Source organism: Monopterus albus, unplaced genomic scaffold (genome assembly GCF_001952655.1).
Source record: "Monopterus albus unplaced genomic scaffold, M_albus_1.0 scaffold253.1, whole genome shotgun sequence".
Lineage (NCBI taxonomy): Eukaryota > Metazoa > Chordata > Actinopteri > Synbranchiformes > Synbranchidae > Monopterus > Monopterus albus.
The window spans coordinates 989,805-1,002,690 of NW_018128133.1; the positions used below are offsets into that span (position 1 = coordinate 989,805).

Here is a 12,886-nt window from a genome sequence, read left to right on the forward strand (position 1 = left end):
GTCTCTGACGAGCAGTCACCAGCCACATCGACCTGATCAGTGTTTGATTGTTGTGTCTTGTTGCTTTTCTTCTTTTGTCTCTCCTCTATCCACTCACCCCAACCGGTCGAGGCAGAAGGCCGCCCACCAAGAGCCGGGGTCTGTCGGAGGTTTCTTCCGTTAAAGGGAGTTTTTCCTCCCCACTGTCGCCAAGTGGTTGCTCAAGGGGGATTTGTTGGGTTTTCCCTATGTAATAATATTGATAACAGTAAGGTCTAGACCTTACTTTGTAAAGTGTCCTGAGATGACTTTTGTTGTGATTTGGCGCTATACAAATAAAATTTTGATTTGATTTGATTCCTTTGTGTCTGCTAAGCTCTTTGTCTGTCTGTCTGTCTGTCTGTCTCTGCACTTCAGACCAGACCTCAGACAAGAAAGGGAACAATTTCATTGGCATACTACTAGTGTGGATCTGGACTCAGCACTATGACCCCTGGCCTCTCACCTGTGTCCCCTCTGAGTTTAAACAGTTTGCACCAAGCCACTTCTGTTATGGTATGGACAGATCATAAACACCACATACTGTACATATCAGACACAGATGATCATTCAAAGCTGAGTGTTTTTGTAAACTATGTCTGTTTCAACTGTTCCTCCTACGAATCATTAATATTGCATGCATAATGCAGGATACACTCTACTTCATGAGGCATGTGGCTTGGGTTTGGGGTGCAGGGTTACATGCTGCTAGAGTTTCATGAAAGTGGAGACCCTGTCTGTCAGCTAGTGTTGTTGTACTGTAGAACTGACTACAGCTGGAGGCCCACTGGTCACCTACAGCTACAGTAATAGGCTACACATAGAGAAACAACACGGCAGGTGTCATGCAGGTACAGTGTGAAGTCTTTGCAGTTTATACATTTTCATATAAATTTGATAGGCTATCTTTGTGGTAGTTCATACTTTATTCTGTCTCATGCTCCAGTACTCTGTGTGCAAGCTGCGTACCCACCAGTGGTGTTTCCTCTTCTTCAACGTGCTACTCTTCCATGCCTTATTGTTTGGGGCTGACTTTGTTGAGGAGTACCTCCTGCAGCCTACACCTGGGATCTACACTGATAGCTCTGTTATTGATGTAAGGGAGAGAGCAAGGAAACTAGACCTGAGCAGTGTGAGAGAGAATGTGTCCCAGGCCTACCCCATCACTAACCCTAATGCTTGCAGAAACTCGGACCTCTTCATCCTCACTCTGGTGTTCAGCTCCCCATCTAATGTCACCCAAAGAGATGCAGTCAGGAGGACATGGGCCAACCAGACCCTCATCCAAGGCTTCCCAGTGCGTTTCCTGTTCTTTTTAGGATCAACTCAGACTTCTGCTGCACAAGAGGTCCTCATGAGAGAGTCTGCCCACTACGGGGACATGGTCCAGGGTTACACTGTGGCTGACACGTCTCTCCACAGCTCAACAGAAAGGACAGTGCTGGCTCTCCGCTGGGTGATTGCCTTCTGTCCTCTGGCACGTTTTCTTCTGCTGACCAAGGACTCCGTATTTGTAAACCTCCCTGCCATTGGAGGCTACCTGCTTGGGCTGCACAGGCACCCTGAAGACTTTTATCTAGGTAGGGTCATCCAGAAAGACCCCCCTGATCGGGACCCCAATAGCCCTGGCTACCTCCCCCGAGCTCTCTACCCAGACAAGTACCTTTCTGAATACTGTGATGGGGCAGCCTATGTTCTATCTCAGGATGTGGTTCGAAAAGTGTATATAGCATCTGCAGTGGTCCATGCACCAGTGCCACCTGATGTTTTTGTGGGTCTTTGTGCTCACAAGGCTGGTGTGGCACCGACCCACAGTGCCAGATTCTCAGGAGATAAACATATCAGCTACAATGTCTGCTGTTCCCGCTACCTTTTCAGCTCAGCAGGACATGAAACAATGTGGGCAGACCTGGGACAAAAGGGTGGAAAATGTTCCCTTTTAGAGACCTACACTGGTCTGGTGAAATGCAAGGCTCTGACATACCTGGATAAACTGCCCTTCTTCAGATCCCAGGGGCAAATCAGCGAATAAAGTCGACTGAGTGTATGTGATGTGTGTGCTTGTGAGTGAAAGAGAGACAAACTGAAATATGTTGAAAAAGAAAAAGCGAGTGTAAGACATTTTTGTTGTCTTTGTCCACTTGTGTCCTTTTTTTTGCATTTGCCTGTCAGAATGTTTGATAGATGAATGTGTCAGTTTCAGAATAAAGACAGAACCTTGATATGATATTTTAGATCACTATTATGAGAAAGAAGCATTCGACCTGGATTGTTGTAATATATATCAACAAGACCAGATTATTGTAAATAAATCTAAGAGAACAAACGCTCCAATAAAGGAAGCATTATTCCTTTGGTGAACTTTGCCTCAGATTGTCTATGTAAATAATATTATGTTTACTTCTGAGCAGAGGTGTAAATAATAAAATTACATCTGGCTGACCTCTGTTTAGTTACTTCATCTTCAGGGTCATGTTGTTGTGTATGCTCACTCACAGTGAGTCATGACTGAGAATATCAGAGCCATTGTTGACATTATTAGCAACACCTATGCTTTTCCACCTATGACAAGTCAAAATGTTGGCTGTGAAAAAAACTTTTAATCTAAGTTACTAAACTCCATATACTAATAAAATGCCTTTTTCATCAAGGACACTTTAAGTCGTCATATCCAAAAAAGCACAAGTGAATCTAATAGCATTTTTATTTAGGTGCTATTACACCAGTGCCGGACCTGACACAACTAAACGGGATTCAGAATCTATAATGTGCTATTTCTACTTTGACCAGTCAAGTTGTGTGTGTAAATATGGTCCTTTTAAATATGTTGTCTTGCCTCTATTACACATGCAAAATGGCAAGTAGGAGAGTCAGAGCAATAGCCCTTCTGTACATGCCCACACAGTCCTGAGGTCTAATCAGGCAAAATAACCAAGAACACTTGTGTGGGTGAACATCTGGTGTGGAGGACTTAAATCAAGGAGAAAACACTGTTATGCTGTTTGAATTCAGACATCTAAGTTCTTTTTAGAGCCTCTTTCAGCTAAAATGTACCTTAACAAATACATAATACAAGAAAAAAGACATTTATCATGATAGCCTGACCTGACTCTGATACCTTGTCAGTATAGATATGATCACATGTAAGTAGTATTTTTTGCTTTTATGGAAAATGTTATTTTTCTAGTAGCAATAAAAGCTCATGACCTGAAAGGTAGTTTAAGACAAACCAACTGATGGACTTAGCAAAACCTTCATGAAATGGCATCAGTTCCAGGACAAGATACAGTTTCCTGATTGCACCATGCTAGTGAGGACATCTAGTGTTCAGTATGAGTTATAGCACCCCACTGGCCCCAGAACACAGTAATGAACTGTATGTTTACCTCAGTGCAATTTTTGTTTAGCCAATGAGGAAAACTCATAGCAATGATTTGCCTTATAATATATAAACTAATAACTCTTTTTCTTTAATCTTTTATTCCAAAACTGGATATCTCTCTGCAAATGTGATCCATATATTCCTGATATAAATGACTGATGGCAGGTAGAAAGTTTATACAGTATGGATAAATGATAATGTCTCTAATTGATAAAAATATGGAACCAGTTACCAAAATCATCACTAATGCTTTCAGCATTGTAAGCATTAATATAAATGCTTTGATATGTGCCATGTTTTCTGGAGAAGAGAGATTTGCATTTTTGTTGTTGTACAGTGGCTGAGACGTGTGATCACACAACAGTTGGTGCTGGAGGAAATAAATCTGGTTCCCATCCATTTTAGATTTGCAGTGATTTTATGATATTTAATGTTGCTAAAACTTCTGCTTCTCTCTCTAAATCCCATGTTTGGCCAAGACAGTGACCAAACAAAATGTTTAAGTTTTTTCTACTGTTTTGGTTCGTGTTGCAACACTTTACTCCACCTTGGCCAGGTTCCATTGTGACTCCATGGCCTCTACACTCCACAATCCCTCGCTTCTTACCTCTTAACCTAGTCTATCGGTCTGTCTCTTCCTAAAATCTGCCCCCTTGATGCTTTAGTTTTAAACTGTTGTCATTTTATGGTCACTACTATCCCACTTGTGCCACAATTTCCTGTGAAGTACCCATATAGCAAGAGGTTTTAACCAGATACCTCAGCATCTTAAGCAAATACTTCTACACTTATTTGCCTAAAACAAAAGATCCATACCACTCTTAAATGTGAAGCTCAGGAGATGTTAGCTTAGCTTAGCATAAAGACTGTATTTTTTCTTGTCTAGCTCTAGGCAACAAAGCAAAGGAGTCTATTTCCAAAAATGTCACACTTTTCTTTTAAGCCCATCGCAGAGGCTAAATTGTGGCCTTATGTCTACACTTACAAAAACATACTTTACTTTAGACCACAGATGGGTTTGTTGTTGTTCTTACTAGAATAGAAGAAGTTGCCAAAAGTGTTTCTGAGTGCAGTTCTTCTTTATACAAAGTTATCAACATAAATTACAGCACTGGCTGAAAAACTCTGTCAGTGTCTGGAAGGACTTTCCAGAGGGTTTGCAGAGTGGGAAAGTCATCAAACCTACCAAAACCACATGTATACTTGTACACTTGCACACACATATAACACAGCCTGCAGAGATTGTTAATGTGGGGTTGAGGGCTTGTAAACTGCATGTGGGTGGTGCAGCTGTCTAATGAATGCCTCCCCTCAGAGAGATGCATCTCCACAGAGAAGGACCCATCAAACCAGAGAAGCACTGTTTTATTTAGACTGTTTACACTGATTGAAGAAGTTTGGAACTTCACAGCTATGGCCACTGGTTTGTAGGGAGGGTCATGGGGAGGTAACATGTCAACCAATGAAAGAAATAATTGTCTGTCATTTTAGTTTGCGTGTGCACGTGTCTTTCATGAGATCCTTATAGATTTTGCATTTTACTGGATGCTTGCAGCTGAGGCTGAGTGCTCATGTTTCCCTCCAGCCTACATTCATTTACATAGAAGCAGTAACCTCAAAGCATGATCTCTGCTTTTTGATGACATCTGTGGTTTCTTCTCCTTTCCCTTTTTGTAAACTTCACAATCTTTCTTATGAGGTTGTGGTTGCCAAGCCAGGAGTTTGTGCAGTTGCCATTGACTTCTTGTGTTTTAATTGTGCGCTGTATAGTTTCAGGCTTTTCTCATAGAAAGACTCAAAAGACTAATTTATATTTAATGACAACAACACTCACTAAAACAAAGCTGCCATCTTGCCGAGAGATTACTCAGTATCTCTGGCTGTACCCTGAGGACATATAAAGTCATGAACAAATATAAAGCTGAACAAAACAGTAGAGTGAATTCCCTGGGCAGCATTTTAGAAATTCATTTATGCACAGTCCTCCAGCAGATTTTTTTTAAAACTGGCAATCAATTCAATGGATTAATCCTCTGGGCACCATCAATATTTGTGCACAATGTCACAGGAATTCATCCTGGAGTTGTTGAAAGAAGCCATCCCTAGAGTCATGTGCTTATTATGGCTATGAAATATTAGAATCAGCCTTGAAAATATGTAACATGTGTTGACACTGCAGACTAAAGAGTCCTGTTCACGTCAGTAGATTCCCCTCAGATTTCTAGTAATATTATTATGACTGGAATCACCATCAGCTTTTTTCTCTTCCCATTTCTGGCATGTGGTTGCTTCTTTGTGGTGATCATGCAAAGGTTAGGACATTTGTGGGCAGCCCATTCACTTTGATGACATTTTTTTGGTTACTGTGCTGGGCCTGTCACTGTACTAAGGCACTAGTTAATCTATCAACGGGATCCTCAGTCACTGTTGTCAGGATCAGTGCTGGGTGGAGACTCAGCCTGCATTAAACGTTATTAGAGGTTTGTTCTGTAGTTGTTGATGGACTGTGGAGTGGTTAAGAAGTATCCTCTCCTCTACTTTGTCTCATATGCTCACTGCATGATGAACAAGACATCTGTTGATGCTCTAATGTTCTCCACTGTTTTCCTTCAGCTACTACCCTGTGTATCACACTTTTTGATTTGTGTTACTTTAAAAACCATTCAAGTCCAAGAACATTTGTTAATCTAACAACAAGACTATCAAAACTGTTCATTGCATTGATTTTTGAAGTAGAATAATGTGACATCTCTTCATCTGCTTTGCATTGTACTATGTTACCGTGATAAATAAAATGCTCCTCTAGTAGAACTGGCTGGATAGGAAAGGGTGAAAGAGACCAAGAGAGCATGCGTGCGTAAGTGTTTTACACGGAGGCTTGTAATAATAGTAATTATAAGGCTGGATTTTGCCATTAAAACCACCTCATCATGCACTGCATTTTATTACAGGTTCTTCCTGAGCAGCTTCACAGAAACTGATGGGTTATTGGTGACCCAACTTTATGACGGTGCCAAGAAGAGCTGTGTTTAAGCACATATGTAGAATCTATGTAACAAACCTAACTGATCACTTGTGGCTACAGTTGAGGTTTAGAGATTTAGAAGCACACTGACCACAGATTTATACTGCTATTTTTGTACCGTAGGACCTAAATGTATTCTACAACTTCATTCCTTATTGTTGTTTAGTTCCCAGCAGTTCTTGTGGTTGCTGCCGCCTCAACAAGTTATAAATTGCTGACTGCTTGACAGGGTGGTCACCACTGCACTTAAAAAGATGTCACAAGTGAAGAGTTTCACCGAGCTGCTGTTTCTTCCTACAGCATGGCATCTACTGTGCGTTTGGTTATAAACCCTGATAGAAGAGCAGGGCAAGTGGGAAACTGAGGAAGTAAAACCCAAAGACCAACATTTTGTGAAACATCCTTTATGTGTGTGCTGAGATCCACAGAAAAGTCCAATACATAACAACATGACAAAAAAAAAGTCAGTCATTGTACTAAGCTAACTGGCTGCTGGCTACAGCATTATATGTAACTAATGGGCAGATGTGAAAGTGGTATCAGTTTTCTCACTGAACTCTCTAATTAATGATTAAACAGTCAGTAGTGGGGACAATGCTAGTTGTGGTCACTTTAGATGTATCTTTTCTTCTTTGGTGCCCTGCAGATCATAAACAGCTCATGAATCAAGTTGTATTATGTTACACCCATTCTCCAACGCTACATGTGATCAAAAAGTGTTTCACAGTCACTTTAACTGACTTAATTAAGAGTCTCTAATACTGTCTTTGGTTGTGTTTTAGCAGCAGTCTATATCCAGAAGAAAGCATATCTCAAGGTAAGGTCACTGAAGAAATCTTTCTTTTTCTGCTGGCCCCAGATCAGTGGTCCCATTGTGCTCCCTCAGAGATCTTAATCTGACTTGAATGGGGTTTTGTTTCAGAGAGGACTTTCAACCAGTGAGACTTGAAACAAACTGCTGTAAGATGCTTTTCCACTGAGATGACTGCCAGCAGATGTGTCATAGCACCAAGATTCAGCTGGTCAGTGGGTTTTACTGTGCCTTTTATCCGTGCATTGTATCATAGGGGATCTTATAATACTTTTTATTGGTCTTCCTTCGCATTTGGAATTTTCTTTTGCTGAAATTGCTTTAAACATCAAATGGTAGCAGCTAGAAAAAAAAACATGTCTGTGCTAAAATTGACACAATCTATTGTTTCTTACTGAGAAAAAGTAGCATCTATTCTGTAATGATAGCTTTGACTATGCAGACCCGGTTCTAGTATCAAATTATTCTGTCTGTTGGATCTGTTACCAGTTTGGGGGTCATTTTATCTCGCTAAGCCTCTTATTTTGCCTCTGCTTTCCTCTTCTAATTCTGGATCGTGCTTCCTCGTGCTCCCTGCTGTCTTTCTTGCCTTTTGTAGTCTATCACTCAGACATACACTATCATTCAAAAGTTTAGGGTGACCTCAGTTTTTACACTTTTTATTATGACATTTAATCAGTTTGAGTTCAGTCAATAACCTTAAATGGTACAAGGCGAAGAAGTAAACTGCCAGAGGTAAAACAACCCAAAAAGTCATAGGTGTAAATTTAATGTAAAACAGGACTTTTTCAGGGAAGCAGTAACAGGTTAACTTACATCTTTTCTGTAGCAGTGGAAGAAAATTAAACCTTAAGATTTTTCTTAAGATTTCTCCAGTACAACACCACTTTTAACTAGACATATACTATATATACTATATATAATTAAATTTATACATTTCACATGATTTCACTAAAAACGGAAACATTTTGAGGTTCATAAACACACAGATGTTAAGGTGGAAGTGTTGCATTGATGTGCATACGATTGTATAAGTGTATACAGAAGCAGCTTTCGATGTTCATGCAATGGAACATAAACAGATGAGAAAGTCAGCAGGCAGGATTAGGGTAGAGGAAGGAGTTAAAGGGCTCACCTTTTCTCTCTCATTAAATGAAGCCTTTTGATGGCTGTTCTCTGTGAAATGAGTCTCAGTGATGCCTTAGTGAGTGCCCTTCATAAGGCAGAACCCTGGTTCTACACAGGCCTGCTGTTCAAGCGGCAGGCAAACACGGGGAATTCTCAAAAGTGTCTTTTTGCCCTGTTTGGATTTCTGTAGGAACTTCAGCTAGTGAATATAGGTGTGACTGTACTATAATATTAATGAGTTTTGTAGAAAGGCCCCATTCAAAACAAGCCCCCACCAGGATTTCAGTTGATCTTATCCTGCCTTCCTCCGAGAGAAGGAAGGAGTGACTTTATAAAGTGTACACTCTCTTTTATTTCAGTTGCTGGAACTGGAAACAACACAGGACAAATGTCTGGATTTCATTTTTTTATTTATAGCTGAAATATTCTTAATCCCATAACTGTAAGCAAAAACCAGAAATATAAAGAAAGCACGCATAAAGTCAGAACAGAAGATATAAGAAATAGACATAAACAAATAGAAGTGCCTAGAAACATTTTTACAGACTCCAGCTTCAGACAAGCCTGTCATTAAGGTTTGGTTTACTGGGACAAGTGTGGTAGTTTAAGCCAGGAGGCCTCTTATGAGACAAGGCTGCGTAACACTTGTTGGGAATGACAGTGGCCTCTGCCTGGTTGCTGGCACCAAAAATACACAGCTGGAATGGCTAAGCATTGGGTTTGGAAACATATATATAAACTTAATTATTGTATATGCTCAAAGAAAAATACAGCAGGCTGAAGCTAGCTACTAATTTTCTCTCTACTTCTTGACTATTAGACTTTCAGTAACAAGCCCTCTCCATGTACAGGTGGATTATGGGATTGAATTTGTTTAGTCAGTTCTTGTTGTGGAAATAATAACCAATGATTTCATCTGCATCTAGTTCAACTGAGTGATGATTTCTTTTTGCCTAGAAATCACTTTGTTTTTAACTGTGTTCTGTTGCAGGAATCCAGAGTTTCTACTGATACTGAAACTTTAAATGAGTGCACTGATTCTGCAACATGCACTGTGCATATGCAAACACCAGAGGTAGCAATGTCCCTCTGTGGGTCCATCAGTTTCAAGCCTTACATGAACAACTGCAGTATGATTTGTGTTTAAACATAACGAATAAATGCACACTTTGTCATGAGTCTTTATTTCAGTAGTTTCCTCACTGATAGTCTAGCTAACGTATTCAGAGAGGATTCATTCAAAGTAGGGTTCTAAGTTTGAGAACTCTGGTCATGACACAGCTGGTTTGTTGGTCAACAAAAATACATTTTATTCCTCCTACACATTCACCTCTAACCAAGAGTTCAATTTGGGCTGTGGCGTGAGCAGCCGGTGGCCACAGTCACCGGAGTCCCTCTCAGAGCTTTCATTTACCTGGATCCAGGAAATAAATGGAAGACAAAAAGAAACCGTGCAAGGGTGTGTGTCACAGCATGCTAAGAAACAGAAAAGGAGGAGTGAAAGAGCATCAACAAAATGACTTCGAATGAAAGGTGGGACCATCATGAAATGAAAGAAAAGACATTTATTTAGGAAAGGAGTCAGTGACAGATTAGAGGGACGAGAATAATAATGCGAGGAGACAGCCACGTACAAAAGTGAGGCACGTATAAAAGAGGCAGCACTGTGCCCTTCTTCTCCTTTGGAGCAACCAACCATGAATCCAGCTTTTAGGATGTAACAGTTCATTGACCCTTGGAGGGGCTGCAAACCAACAGAGGGTGTTTACTTGAACATGCAAGGAGCTCCGAGTGTTTCGCAGCCTCCTGTGCTCTGGGAGGGTTAACCTTCTGTGACTGTTATTAAAATGACACTGGAATGGGCTGCCATCTCTTGGCTGCCTCCATCCCAGAGAACTAATAGGAACACAGAGTGTATTCAATCATTCCATCTGCAGTACGGTCAGTAACAAGTGCCTGAGCCACTGTATATAGTGTCCAGTCCAACACAAAGCAAGAGATCTGACAGAATGTTTCTTTGGAAGTAGATCACACCACGCCTCATTAACATGAACACTGACAGATTCACTCTTTAACTGTAGCTTGTGTATTATCACCATGGATAGAGGATGACAGTGGGAGCTGATGTCATGTCTTGAAATGTCCCAGCTTGTTTGTGATCATAAGGCCAAACATCCCCTGGCAAGACTCTGACAATCTGAATGAAAGAAAAAACATGGAATAAAGCACTTTAACTTGTATCAGCTCACATTGTTTTTATTATCTCGAGTAAAGAACTAAACTCTCTGTGGAGCAAGTCGTATTAAATGAGAGGCTGATAAAGGAGAAAGACAAGGCTGATTATGGTGATGATAAGGATGTAGATATAATATTCATTTAGAGAAACTCCTACCTTGAGTTTGCTGAATAGGTGTGCACATACATTCACAGTGAGAGCAGAAGATTAACAGTCACTGATTAGCACTAAACCAAAGTATCAGATACAATTAAATGTTGACCCTGTGATGGTGCTAAAAGTTAGAGGAGTCATTTGTAGACATCTGCTAGAAATGATGAATGTCTGCAACATATTTCATGGCAATCCATCCAACAGCTGACATTTCACTAGAAGCCAAAATGTCAACTTGAAGAACTGAACATGAAACTGGAGCAGTTATTCCAGGCAGTAGGAGTAGGGATTTAGCCTTATCTGTTTAGTTGATGTTATGGAAGTCCTAGATTTTCATTTCCAAAGATGTGACTCACAGGAAGGCATTCTGGGATTCCTTGAAGTATGTGTCTGTCACTGTAGTAATTTATGTCATAACCTGTGACAGTACATCTCTGTCTGACTAAACCAATCCTTCTACAAGGCTGAAATGTGTTTCCTCCTGACACACCTTTATCTTACTATAGTATGCACTAAGTCAGAATGTATAAATTACTTGTCAGATCAGTAGCTTGGTCCGTGCATTCCAGTGCACATACTTAAAGATACATCTCCAAACAGTGAAACTACCTCATTCAGACTGATCCTGCCCATTTAAAGTCAGCATGTATCCAAGAGAGGCAGTTATTTATATTGTGTTCTGGTTACCTCATAAATCTTTTGATGATGTACTACTCCTCTGACTCCTAACATTACCTACTTGGTTATTAGGAAAAGATTTTCTACAATTTAGTGAAATTATGGCGCTTTAGCTAAATATTTTGTCACTGGGATTGTGTTCCACACCCGGCATCGTTCTCACAGAGTCTCTGCGTCCTAAAGGGCAGATTCTGCTGCATCTTCATCATTTATGTGTTCTCACAGAAGATTTTGGAATAGACTGCAGAATCTCAGCCTCATGGCGGTGCAAGAGGAAAAGCCATGCAATCACCAGAGTCAGTAGGATTCTTCTCCTGGGGACCACAGATGTTTTTACAAAGTTTTATGACAATCTATCTGATCATTATTGAGATATTTCAGTCAGGACCAAAGTGTTGGACCAACTGTCCAGATGAACATGCTGCCTTGGCTAAAAAGATGACGTGATCCAGGGACATGGAGACTTCATAAATAAACAATCACCTCTTGGAGAAGAGGGCAACACAAATCTAAGGACAAGGTTCAGTTCTTAGATTAGAAACTGTAAGAATTAAGGGGTGAGTACAGCAGCAGGTGCTTATTTGTGCAGAGGAAAATAAGCAGACAGTCCGATGGAAACTTAGTGGCTTTATCCTACAGCCATCTCACATATTGTATGAGTATTTAGCAGCAGCATGGAAGATGTCTGTTTTTAATACTACCCTGCAGATATACCCAGAAAACCTAAGTATTATCATCACTACTATTTATTTTGACTAGGGAGGACCTGTCATGTGTGATGGGTGTAATAATCTGTTAGAATAAAGCAGAATGACTGAGTGCCACTGACCTAAGCACGCATGTGATCCTCATAAGTTGGTTCTAGATTCAGTTTCTGACTTAAATTTCACCTCATACTGATGCCTCACTTTGGGCTACCACATTTATGCAGCACCCAGCTTTGCAACATGCTCACTTCACAGGGCACAAACATGCCAGATGAGCAGGCAAAAGTCACCAAATGACTGTTTGAAAGTCAGGAAAGTACCGATGTGTTGTAAAACTGCAGGCAAGCAAAAATCACCGTAGCTGACACAGTGGCTTCAGCTTTTCCACTTATATTTCTGGTTTATGACTCAGTCACTGCCACTCATGTAGCTTAGATTTTTATGGGAAAGGTTGCATGTTACTTTTATGCATGCTCCAAGGTTACAATTTATAGTGATAAAGCTAAATTACAGGCGTTTTAAACAGAGGGAGGATCAAATAATGAAAGAAGAATGGATAAATGCACAGAGCACGGATCCTTTAATGTGCTCCCACGCTTCTCTCTAAAAGGACAGATTCAAAAATCAGTGTGGTCTTTATTCTTACCATAGTGGGATGTGTGGCTTGGCTTGGGCCTGTACAAAGGTCTAGAATCACAAACTTACTGTAAATTTTAAAAAAAAAATCTATCGACCAAACTGTAATTTT

At 40.4% G+C, this 12,886-nt stretch overlaps 1 protein-coding gene across 1 annotated transcript; it reads left to right on the top strand.

The window, feature by feature from the left end:
* The first annotated feature begins 863 nt into the window (after positions 1-863).
* b3galt9 (beta-1,3-galactosyltransferase 9) lies at positions 864-2,050 on the top strand. The gene is made up of 2 exons (XM_020621077.1): positions 864-869; positions 965-2,050. The coding sequence occupies exons 1-2, from the start codon at positions 864-866 to the stop codon at positions 2,048-2,050; spliced, it is 1,092 nt and encodes a 363-aa protein (XP_020476733.1).
* The last annotated feature ends 10,836 nt before the right edge of the window (positions 2,051-12,886 follow it).